The sequence below is a fragment of the Dromiciops gliroides genome, chromosome 6 (genome assembly GCF_019393635.1).
Source record: "Dromiciops gliroides isolate mDroGli1 chromosome 6, mDroGli1.pri, whole genome shotgun sequence".
In the NCBI taxonomy this organism is placed as follows: domain Eukaryota; kingdom Metazoa; phylum Chordata; class Mammalia; order Microbiotheria; family Microbiotheriidae; genus Dromiciops; species Dromiciops gliroides.
In genome coordinates, this window is record NC_057866.1 from 5753093 (window position 1) to 5765495 (window position 12403).

Sequence of the window (12403 nt, forward strand, 5' to 3'; positions counted from 1 at the left end):
GGGGGCTTATTAATGACAGTATTAGAAAATCATCCACAGTCTCTCAGAGTCGCCACTGTGATCCATCCTCTGGGACTCAGTCTTCCAGTGAGAGTTGGGAAAATGAGCCAACAAATTGCACTACAATGTGATTGAGTGCTCCTTTTTGACCAGATATGCTACCATGGCAAATGCAAAATTGAGAGAAACCTCATCCAGCTAAACCATTGCTATATTATTGCCAAATATCTTTTTCCATACTATTAATGAATTTTTTGGTAAATGCTCAATGATATGTGAGTTCTTCTTTCAATCCAATACTGAATCTGAACTAGCAGACTGGCCTGAACAACCAAGATTTGGCTTTGGTCAAGAGAAGGGCCATCTTGTTGTCATTTCCTGGAGTAAAGGAGGGGAGTGGGGAGTTATGTGAAAGGATTTTGAGATGAAGAGAAGGGAACAAGATAGTGAACATGGTAAATGTTCTAAACTTTCTCAGTAAAGTATGAGGTGACATTCTCAACAGAGAGGACAGAAGGGCGTGCAAGAGACTTGAAGAAAAGACAGAAGGTTTACAATAGTTTTTTGGGAGAGTGACCCAGGGAGTCAATTAGGGAAGAATCAAAGAGCTACCTTGCTGAGGTCAGGGCCCAGCTGAGGTTGGAGAACACACATTTGTAGGGAATCCAGGCAACTTCCTCCAGTTCCATTCAATAGCAGTGGGAACAGCCGTGCCACAATAGGAGCAACCCAGGACTGCGATTTGGCAAGTTATGAGGCTTCCAAGGGCAAAGAAGTGTGGGATTTGATTGTACCACACAGTGTGGAATCAGATTGGGTAACTCGAGTTTGGATTGGGAATGGAGAAAACCAAAGTCAGAAAAGGGGTAATAGCTAAGGGGTGAAGGGAAAGGAGTTCAAGATAAGAGTGAAGAAGAGGGGGGCAGCTAAATGGCACAGTGGATAGAGCACCGGCCCTGGAGTCAGGAGTACCTGAGTTCAAATCTGGCCTCAGACACTTAATACTTGCTAGCTGTGTGACCCTGGGCAAGTCACTTAACCCCAATTGCCTCACTAAAAAAAAAAAAAAAAAAGAGTGAAGAAGAGGTTCAGGTAGGTGAGGCATAAGGAGATATGGAATTATGGGAGATGCTTGCTGTCATTTTTCAAAGAAGACCAGTGACATCATGATGTTGGGGTGAAATCATGGATTATGGGGCTATTGTCTTGATTTGTGTGTGAATCAGATTTAAGTGAGACAGAGTTTCCTAAGGTTGTCAGCCTCACTCTTTCTTCCAGAGGAAGAGAGGCTGTGGAAGGTTCTAATCAGATAGATGAATTCCAGAGGGTTGGGTTTTGGGGTTTTTGTTTGTTTTGTTTTGTTTTGTTTTTATCAAGGACTTGGAACATTTGTGGGTAATGGTGAGATCCAGAGTGTGACCCTTTCTGGATAAGGCTGAGATAGAGTAAAGTAGGGATTTGAATGGGGAACTAGAAGGTTAGGATATTTGAGGGAACATGAATATCAACACTGAAGTCCCCCAGTGTAAGGACAAGAGTTAGGGAGGAGAGGGAGAAAGTGTATCAGGTGTTAAACTCATTGAGACAACATGTGTAGACAACATCCCTCATGATCTGTATAAAGTGAAAATATGCAAAGAGTGAACTTCAAAGGACAAAATGTTATTGAGGGATGATGGCAAAAGGAAATTGGGTGGGGGAGCAGGCAATACTCTGACTCAACCTCCAGGATCAGTATGGGCAGGGGTATCAAATGGAGGTGCAACTAGGCTGGGGAATATGAGCAGGGTTGCAGTGGCATTTGAAGGAAGGCAAGTCTTGATGAAAACAAGGATCCAGTGGAATGATGATGAGTAGAAAAAGTCCAGAAGGAGAAGTTCACTCATTACGGAAAGGGAATTCCAGAGGGCACAGTGGGAGGTGTGGACAAAGTTGGAATAGACTGAGGTTGGAGCAGGATCGAGGAGGAAGGTGATAAGAGCATAAGGGGGTTGGGGGTGGGGGAGTCACTGGTGGCAGGAACTTGGGTAGCAATGGTTGGTGAATGAAATGCAATACTTCGTGAATCTCAAATAGGGAGAACCCCACTTGCTTTGCCCTTCACTGGTATTTTGCTCTCCCACCAGATACAACGTTCATCCCAGGGCTGTGGAGAGACAGACACACACCTGAGACCCATTAAGTATGTGCCTCTTTGTGAGAGGGGAGTGAAGCTACAACAGCAGAGGCTTTTAGGAGCTCCAGGAACTTTTCAATACTCCAGCATTGATATGGATGCTAAATATGCTCATCATGGAGCCAACCCCAAGAAAGGCCTTGCAGAGATCAGATCAAACAAGACTAGTGCCACCCACCCCCTTCTTGAGGCCATCCTGACCAGCTCTTTGCCCTTTACCCTTGCCCTGAGCTTCCCAGCCCCTGCCCTTAGGTTTACAGTATTATTTATACTTGGAATTGAATTTGCTAAACATTTGCTATGTGCCTCTTGTGGGTAAGGTTCCACATTCTATCTTGGGGACCCAGCCTGGGGAGAGGATGGATAAAGAATGCTGTCTCTCCCTCTCTTATTCAATTCCTGACCGTCCTCACCCAAGGACCCAACTTGCAGGCCACTTCCTCTAAGAAGCCTTTCCTTATCCTCTTCCCCCTCCCCCCCCCCCCACAAAGGACTCCGGACAAGCTTCATCAGGCATAGTCTTCCAAGACACTCAGTTATGTTGTAACTATGAGTTCGAGGGACTGGGACTCTCTGCTAGGCTGTCTGTGAGCTCCAGGAAACTGAGACGACTCTTGCCTAGATTCTGCATCTCTCCAGCGCCTAGAACTGGGGTCTTGGCACACAGCAGGCGTTTAATCAATGTTTGTTGAGTGAATGCTAGCCCGCGGAAGTAATCAACGACATAACTTTAGCTTTGGGCCCCTGGGGACAAGAAGAGGTCGGGTACTAGAAAGAGGGCGGTGATATTCGCACCCAGATGAGCTCTCAGTTGGCTCAAGACGTGTCTCTTTTCCCTCCCCAAACTTTTGCTCGAACTCCAGAGTGTGGGCGGGTAGGAGGGTGTTTCTTCTTGGCAGGAATAGGGCAGTCTCCAGCGGAGGGAGAAAGAGCCTAGATCTCCCCTTCCCCTAATTGCATATTCATTCTGCAGCATTGAAGAGGAAAAAAAAAAAACCTTGGTCCTGGCGCCCTCGCATCTGTTATGGGGGGTGGGGGATCGGGGTGGGAGTTGGGGAGGGAGCCAAAGACAAGCCTCCACATCTCCCCACCCCGAGATCTAGTCCCACACAGGTGGCTGCCGCCGCTGGGGGATCTCAGCTTGGGGGTGCGGGAGCGCTTCAGCCCAGTCAGCGGCTTCTGCGTCCTTCTGTGGCGCTCTCCCGAAGCTCCCCCCGAAATTCAGGGCTGGGGCCCAGACCGGGCCGGGCCCGGGAGGAGTCTGCCCTTAGCTCTGGCTGGGCTGGGACGTCCCCGGAACCGGCCACAGGTTCTAAGCCCCGAGACTGGAAGGGAGAGGGGGCCCTTCGGCCCGGGCTCCCTCTCCTCTTCTCCCCTGCAGAAAGCACGTTGGCTACCAGCTCGGGGAATTGTTCTGAACCCTGCAAACTGTAATTCGGGTCGCCTGGAGACGGGCAAAGCGGACATTCCTCAGCCTGCCACAAAGTGGGACATTGTGTCGGGGCGCCCAACGCTGAGCTTTCTCGGAGCCCTCCTTGCGGGGGTGTGAGCAAGGGTGGGTGTGGGGGCAGAGCCAGAGAGCTACAAAGAGAGACTTCGAGGTAGGAGAAACGGAGAAAGGGCGGCACAGGGGAGAGAGAGAAAGACAGAGAGAGAGAGACAGAGAGAGAGAGAGAGAGAGACAGAGAGACAGAGAGAGACAGAGAGAGAGACAGAGACAGAGAGACAGAGAGAGACAGAGACAAAGAGACAGAGAGAGAGACAGAAACAGAGAGAGACAGAGAGAGGCAGAGAGAAAGACAAAGAGACAGACACAGACAGACACAGACACAGACAGACAGAGACAGAGACAGACAGAGACACAGAGACACAGAAACAGAGACAGAGAGAAGGCTAGAGACCTGTACAAAGAAAGGTAACGGCAGTAATAGAGAAAGGAGATGAGAGATAGATAAGAAAAAGAGCAGAGAGACAACACTGGAAAGAAAAGGGAGTATGGAGAGATAGAGAAGGAAGAGGAAGAAGAAAAGAGAGAGCAGAAAGAGGGGAAAGGGGGAAAAGGGTGTGAGAGAAAAGGCAAAGAGAGGGAGTAGATAGAGACCAGGGAAAGACAGGACCAAGGAGAAAGAAGACAAAAAATGACGACGCTGAGAAGAGACAGAAACAGGACCAGAGGGAATTAAGAGCAAAAAGGGGGGAGAAAGAGGAGAGAGGAGAAAGGCAGCAAAGAGCAGAGAGAGAGAGATGAGAGAGAGAGAGAGAGAGAGAGAGAGAGAGAGAGAGAGAGAGAGAGAGAGAGAAGAGGAGAGAAATGAGGGAAGAGGAGGGGAGGAGGGGAGAAAGGAAGAGCAGAGAGAAATGAAGTCTAGATGGAGAAAGGCCGGCCAAGTAAGACCTCTCCCGGGCCTCCAGGAGTAGGTTGGAAGGGCCGCCTCCACTAGCATTTTGAGAAGGCAAAGGGGAAAATGTCCCTGGATCTTTCTCCCTCTGCCCCCTCCCCCCTCTGTCTTTCTGCCTGCTTGTCTCCCTTTTCCTCACGATAGGATTGGAGGCTGGGGAGCATCTAGGGTTGATAATTTGACTTCTGGATGGAATGCTCTCTCCAGCAGTAGGTGGTGATGTAATAGGTACTAGGAAGATATAAATATCGGTGGCCAGGGCCCAGGAGCTATGGCTGGCTGCTAGGGGAGAGGCTCGCGCCCTCCACTCACACGGGTCTTTAGTTGAGATCCAAGTTCGTATCAATTCCCACTGACTTGACTGCTTCTCTCTCTGGCTCTCTCTCGTTTTCTCACTGTGCGTTTCTCTCTCCGTCTCTTGTTCTCTCCCTGTTCCTCACTCACTCTCGCTGTCTCTGCCTCTCTGGGGTCTCTGCTTCTCTCTGTCTCTCCCTCCTGCCCCATGCAGCCGGGTTAGGGAGCCCGGGAAGTTCTCTGGAGGCTTGCTGAGCTGAGCTGAGCCGCTAGCCGGCAAGTTTATGAATTGAGATCTCTTAGCACGGGGTCGGTGTCGTCCTGCCCTCCTCGCTTCTCCTTCTCTGGCCAGAGCCTGAGGAAAGCCCAAGCCCGGCAGGCGGGCAGGCAGGGCAGGGCAGGGCAGGGGGTATTTTTAGAGTCATTGACTGCCTCCAGCCAAACCACGTGTGTCCCCCCTGCGAGCCGGGATGCCTCACCCCTCAGCCTTGCTGCCCGCGCTGCTGCTGGGGCTGCTGTCCCCCTGGCCCGGCCGCGGGGGCCCTCTGCCAGCCCCCCACAACGACACGCTCGACTGGCGCTGGGAGACCCTCTTCTCTCGCTCTATGGCCCGGCTCCCCGGGGAGAGGAAGGAGCTGAACCGGGACGGGGACTATCTACTGGGCATCAAGAGATTGCGCCGTCTCTACTGCAACGTGGGCATCGGCTTTCATCTCCAGGTCCTGCCCGATGGCCGTATCAACGGCGTCCACAACGAGAACCGCTACAGTGAGTGGCCGCCCCCGACGCCCAAGGCTTCTGTTTCTACCCCTCTCTGTCTCAGGCTGACTGTCTCTCTGTGCCTCTGTCTCAGTCTCTGTGTCTCTGCCCCGCTGTCTGTCTCAGTCTGACTGTCTCTCTGTGTCTCTGTCTCTCTTTCTCAGTCTCTCTGTGTCTCTGCCCCTGTCCGTCTCTGTGTGTGTGTGTGTGTGTGTCTGTGTCTCTCCTTCTCTCTCCTCTCTCCTTTCCTTTCCTTCCTCTCCTCACCCTCTCCCCTACCCTCTTCTCGGGCTTATTTCTTCCCCAGGAGGAAGGTGGCTTTGCTGGGGAAAGAAAGGGACGATTTCCCCAGTCGGAAGACTGGAGGAGAGAGCCCCTTGGGCTTCTTGCGTTTTACTGCCCGGGTGCCTCTCACCGGGTGGCTTTCTGGAAGTTGGGGAGTGGGGGATCCCCCTTAGCCCAGCCCGAGGCCCTGGCCGCAGGTGGGTGAACTACAGACGCTAGGCAAGCAGGGCCGACTCTGGAAATCGTGGCGAGTTGCGGGGCCAGTGGGACTGAGGACGCCAGGGATAAAGCAGCTGGCTTGTCGCCTGGGGTTTGAGGAAGTCGAGGGGACCCCGTACGAAGCCTTGAAGAAATCCCAGGGTGTTCTATCCCCGAGCTCGGAAGGCCCCTCTGAGCATAGGTCTTGACGCTAGACCTTAGACACCAGCTAGTTCAGGGGAAGGGGAAACTGAGACTGCCCGGAGATTTTCGAGAGAGAATCTCTGGTTCCTGGGGTGAGGCTAGAAAAGGGGCCACTGGGGCCAGACTACAGAGCTGCTGCCCAGAGGGAGGGGAGGGAAGGAAGCAGTGCTAAGAGCGATATTTCTCCGCCTGTTCAGAAGGCTGCGGTGTTGGCCAGGGTCGCCGGCACATACAGAGCCCTACTGCTGCCCAGACCCGCAGGATCCTACCCCGCCCCCTTCCCTCTCCTCCCAAACGGTCACTGCGCTCTCTGGCTGGGCCGGGCTTTGCCCGGCGCTCCCGGGCCCCTGGAAGTTCAGAGGGGCAGGCAGGTGTGTGTCCTCCCGCTCTCACCCGGCGCCCAATGCTGCCTCCCAGTTCCTCTCCTTTCCCCCCAGCCCCGCGAGCGTACAGACGCAGGATTCGCGGCCCTGTGAAGCCGGTGCCAGCCCCGTGCCAGTTTGCGGCAGCCTGGGTGGCGGCTGGTGTGAGCAGTGCCCTGCACCCGCAAGGGGGTAGGGACGAGTTAGAGGGCCAGCGTTCAGGTCGCGGCTCGGCCGGCCGGGGCGGGGCCCTCTGGGTCCGCCAGCCGGGAGGAATAGCCCCAGGCCAACCATCGGCTTGTCCGGCCGCTCTCCCTGTCTAGGTTTGCTGGAGCTGTCGCCGGTGGAACGGGGAGTCGTGAGCCTCTTTGGGGTCAAAAGTCGTCTTTTCGTGGCCATGAACAGCAAAGGCAAACTCTACGGCTCGGTGAGAAGCGGGGCTGGGGAGGGAGGCGGGGAGCAGGGGCCCTGGGCCCGGCAGAGGCGAGGATGACAAGGAAGTGCGGGTTCCTCATTTCCAGCCACCACACACCTGTCTTGTTCCTAAGATTGCTCAGACTCTCAGGATGCCTCAGCCCCTCCGCTACAGAAACACTTCTCTGTGTGTTTGTCTTTGTTTCTCTCTCTTTTCTGACTCTCTTCTGTTCGTCTTACTCCTGTGTGTTTCTGTCTCCTGTCTGTTTCACACACACACACACACACACACATCATCCCTGGAGCAGTGAAGATGTCCAACAGGCCCCCAGCACCCAGTTAGTGAGCCGTGGGGGAGGTGTGAACAGTGGCTGGGGGAGAGTTGCCTCCACCACAAGTGATGGGGAGGGACAGAGGCAGACAGTGCAGTGGACAAAGTAATGCCCAGGTTTGAATCCTGGCTCTGGCTGAGTGACCCTGAACTCGTCACTTTTCTCTGAGCCTCAGTTTCCACCTCTGTAACACGGGGATATAATCATTCAGAGTCTTTACCTGTCTGGGTTCTGAGGAAGAAACCCTATAGAAATGGGAGCCCCGAGGCCAGATTTACCCTGGCCAAGGACTGGTTGGGGCAGGGGCGGAGTCCCCAAGAAGTCTCCAGGGACAGACAGCAGCCACAGGAACCTAACAGAAAAAAATTTATCTACCCTCTTCTTCCCCACCCCCCTCCTTTCTTCTTCCCTTCAAGGGACTCAATCTGCTTTTGGGGATGACACTCCCACATGCCTGATTCCTGCTGTTTCTGCTTCTGGCCCCTCAAAGGGTGGGGCTATGGGAGGAAGGAAAATCCAGCTGACCCATTCACCCTCCAATTCCTCTTTCCCCATACCAGGATCCATGACTGCACCTGGCTCATGGGCCTGGGAGAGTAGTGGAGTGTCAGCTGGTAAGGGTCAGGGGAAAATGTCCAAAAGGGAAGAAGGGGGAAGAAGACAGAGGAATATTGAAGGCCTGGGAAGGGGGAGTGACCAGGTGTCTGGAAGGCTAGCCAGCTGCAGAACCAGATGTTTGCTGTGAACTCTGGCCCCACCCCAACTGGACCAAGTGGGCAAAAGTATCTAGCCTGGGTTTCAGAGAGTGAAAAGACCTCAGAACTCATCTTAGCTACAATCCCCAGTGCTTAGCCTGGTGCCTAGCACATAGCATGTGCTTAATAAATATTCATCTGTCTGTCTATCCATCCATCCATCCATCTATCCATCCATCTGTCTATCTCTCATCTCTTTTCAGAAGAGAAAACTAAGGCAGCCAAGAAGGAGGTAGGAGGCTTACCCAAGGCCACAGAATTATTAGTTGGTGAGCCAGGATTCAAACTTGAGTTCTTTGCTTTTGTCACTTGTTACCTCACCTTGGGCAAGTTACTTAACCAATAGTCTCAGTTTTCTCATCTGGAAAATGGGGGCTCCTTCTAGCTCTAAATCAGTGGTCTTAGGACTCCTACCCAGGGCTCTTACCAGTTCAATATGAAATGGTTCAATCCTGTCTGTGGGGGACCCTTTGACTCTCAGAAGCAGCCCTAAATCTGATTCCTTTGGCTCATTCCGTATGGGTCAAAAGAACTGTACTTTTAAAGTCCCTACATGCCCTATGCCAGTCTTTGTAGTCCATGAGCTAAGCCCATACCAGCTGTGGTCCTGAGGGTCTAGGAGAAGCACTGTTGACCAATGGCAGAGCTCTGACCAACCCCCTCTCTCCCTTTTCTTCCCTCCAGACCTACTTCAATGATGAGTGTACCTTCAAAGAAATTCTCCTGCCTAATAACTACAATGCTTACGAGTCCCGGCAGTACCCGGGCATGTACATTGCCCTGAGCAAAAACGGCCGAACCAAGAAAGGTAACCGTGTGTCACCCACCATGACTGTGACCCACTTCCTGCCCAGGATTTGAGCAGGAGGTGAGGCTGCCAGCCCCAAGCCTCCCCGGCTTCAGGAGGGATGACGAAGGCCGGGATGCAGATCCAGCCGGACCCATGGGAAACCAGACCAACTTGGTGCACTTTCAATAGAGACTTCTGCGGGAGCAGGTGTATGTAACATAGTTAAGTTAATTATTTAAGTTTGTATATATTGCCACAAAGTTATTTATAATTCTGTGGGTGTGGTGGTTTTTTGGAAAAGAAAAGAAATGAACACAACAGAGGGAAGCCCTTCTTTGCTAGGACTGCTCTTCTTGGCCTCCCTCCAGTCACTCACTGTCTCTCAGATAACCGTGTGCTGCTGTTATCATTTGTCCAGAGCCCAGGGGAGCTGGGACGTTCTTCTGGACACCCCCCTCCACTTCAAGGGGGTTCTGCTGTACCTTCAAATTTCATCCCTTTGTGTGTGCCATCGAAACAGAACCTTGGCCCTCTTTCTGGCTCCTTGGTGGTGGGGACGGGCACCCCTTTCTACACTCCCCCGTGCTCTCAGCTGATGGCTGAACCTCATTTTCTCCCCCTGCTACTTAACAGAAACATATCGGTTTCCTTCTGGTACAAAAAGTGCCCTGCAGAAGTCCTATCCCACAAATCTGTTTTTAGATCAGGGCTGACCTTTGAACTTTCCTCCAGGCAATCTTCCTCGATCTACTGCTGGGCAGCAGGGACCCTTCAGCAAACCACACAAGCTTTCATTCTCCTTTGCTTTTTAGATCGGCAACAGTACGGTTGACTTTATGCCTATCAGGGAAAGGGCTTCTTCTCCCAAACTGTATTGTGACATCACCTGGAGGGGAAGGATGGAGGAGTGAAGGGGAGACTGCCTGGAAGAGATTGAAGTGCCCATTTTTCTTTTTAACGCAGTACCAAAGCCTTTCCTTTTCCTTTTTAAAATTTGTGATAGCCACTCATCCAGTCCCAACCACTGAATCAACAGAATGGAGCAAATACCCCCCCTGCCACGATCTCATAGCTGCTCTGGCCAGGATTGAGCCCTGGATTGGTAGCTCAGACTCCCCCTTAGACACAGAAATACATACAAGCCTGCAGTTGTTTCTTTCAACTTTTGTTTTTAATGCAGTGCTTAGAAAGACTGCTCTTCTTTCTTCGCCTCATTCTCTGCTCCATTGCCTTCATGTCTACCTCACCAACGCTTCAAAGCAAAATCTCCTAGAAAAGCCCAGGATTTCTGCTTTCCAGAGTCTCTTCCAGACTTGGGAGGTTGCAATTCCAGCACCCCATTTTTCCATATGTAGCCAAGAAGCATTCCACCGGTGTGGGCTACATCCCATCTGAACCTTGTCACGTTTGAGCTATCTTTACCCAGGGATTTACTTTTAGTAAGGATAATCATGGAGAAAATATTCGAGGACAGCTGTCCGAGGGCACTCACTATATGGTCACTGAGTAACCCTATATTTTTCTTTGTATATTTTTCAAATGGAAGCTCTGTCACTGGGGCAAAGACTGAAGAGGGAAGAGGCAGAGGCAGGGGCTGGGGACGGTTTTTAAAAGCCGCCCCCCCCCTCTCACCCCACTGCTCCAGTATGGCCAATGTGGATGTTTTAATGAATGAGTTTTTAGAGTTTGTACAAAATGACCTTAGGTGGCTACCAGAAATGCCCCAAATGTTTATGAAATACTTGAGCTCTCCTCAAGGATGTTTGCAAACAGGCTCCCAAATTAACTTTATGGGTCCCGGCAGACAGCAAGACTGTGGAAAATTTGAGTCTCGCCTTTTCTCTGTGACATTCTTGCTTTGGGGTGGTTGTTGCTGTTGGTGGTGGGTTTTATTGCAATCACTTGCACCCCACTCCTGTGTTCACTTAGCCCATGCCTTTGGAGAGTCTTTGGAGGCTGCTTGTGCGGACTGGGGCAGGAGCCTGCAGCGTTTCTTAGGCCCTCTGAGGAGAGCAAGGGGCAAGCCAGGCCTGGCTGCCCAGGACTCCGGACAAAGAGAGGTCTCTGCTTCCCAGAGGGCAGCACTGGAGACTTAGAGAGTGCTGTGATTTCTGGGAGAACAACCACACCCAAGGAGTAATGAATTATTCCATATCTCAGACAACAAAAGCCACCCTTCGGTTTGCTGGGAAATTGGTCCAGTTTTCTTGTCAATACGACACACACACAATTCACAAATTGAGGGAATTGCCTTCTCTGCTCCAGGGACTGGTGCTGTCTGTAACTTTAAAACACTGTTGTACTATTTTTACACAGAAGTGTGTTTGAGCTCTCAAGATTGACCAATATTCGCAGAATCTGTCTGTAGTTTTATACAGGTGCTGTCTAATATTGCAATGTATGTGCTATGCACACATAACGAGGAATAAATTATGATTGATTACCATGGACGACAAGCTGGGCTGCATGTAAATCCTTGGAGAGGGCATGAATGAATGCATTCCCATGGCAAAGCAAACGGGGTCTGCCACCCCCATGCAAAGAGGCAGCTTGAAACAAGATTAGGAAAAACTGGCTCACAAATCGGTGTCCAAAAGTGCAATGGGAGGTCCAAGTTGGTGAAGTTTATACTGTATTCATGGGTCATAGAGTTGGAGCTGGGATAGATAGATGAATGAATTAATACATGGATGAAAGAATAAAAGAATGGACAGATGAATGAATGGATGGATGAATAGGCATTAAGTAAACATTTACCATCTGACAGGAAACGTGCTAAGCACTGGGGATACAAGTACAAAACAAGGATAGTCCCTGACCTCAAGGACCTTACATTCTAGTGGGGAGACAGCACACCAAGACACGTGATGGCCAGGGAAGGGCACTTTAGTTTGGAAGGTCACAGAAGGGTCTCAGAAGCCACCTCGTTCAAGCCCCCATTTCACAGAAGAGGAAGCTCAGAAGAGGAAGGACTGGGTGACCACCAGTGTTTGAGGGGCCACCACCTGGACACTGGTTTAGGTTTGTTCTTTTGGCCCCAAAGGGCAAGTTGAAAGAAAAGCAGATTTTATCCAGTGTCCTCAAAAGTGAGAGCTATCTCAAAGTAGAGTGGCCAGTCTAGGTTGGAAGTGGGTTCTCCTTGGCCAGAAATCCTCCAACCAAGCCTGAGTGACTCCTCCCTGAGGGTGTGGTTGAGGGATTCCTACATTTAGAGCTATAAGGGACCTTACAGGCCAAGTAGTGCAGATCCCTCCTTTTCCAGATGAGGAAACAAAAGGGGAAGTGAAGTGATTTTTCCCATGGTCCCAAAGTGGGTAAGTGGCAGAGCCAGCCCTCAGAGCCAGATCGGCTGTGTTCAGAGATCTACCACCACTGTTCTTCCCAAGACTGAAATCCATTTGAATGACTTGGCTAGAAGAACCAGGGCCCTCTGAT

The 12403-nt window shown here is 51.3% G+C and overlaps 1 protein-coding gene across 1 annotated transcript; it reads left to right on the forward strand.

Annotated features, from left to right (window-relative positions):
* The first annotated feature begins 5339 nt into the window (after nt 1-5339).
* Nucleotides 5340-9039, forward strand: FGF4 (fibroblast growth factor 4). Its single transcript, XM_043969528.1, has 3 exons — nt 5340-5637; nt 7001-7104; nt 8863-9039. The coding sequence occupies exons 1-3, from the start codon at nt 5340-5342 to the stop codon at nt 9037-9039; spliced, it is 579 nt and encodes a 192-aa protein (XP_043825463.1).
* Nucleotides 9040-12403: the final 3364 nt, after the last annotated feature.

Excerpts from the sequence above, each read along its gene's own strand:
- FGF4 (XM_043969528.1), top strand. The coding sequence starts at position 5,340 with ATGCCTCACCCCTCAGCCTTGCTGCCCGCGCTGCTGCTGGGGCTGCTG. Across the intron at positions 5,638-7,000 it reads CCACAACGAGAACCGCTACA|GTTTGCTGGAGCTGTCGCCG; the intron begins GTGAGTGGCCGC and ends CTCCCTGTCTAG. Across the intron at positions 7,105-8,862 it reads AAGGCAAACTCTACGGCTCG|ACCTACTTCAATGATGAGTG; the intron begins GTGAGAAGCGGG and ends TCTTCCCTCCAG.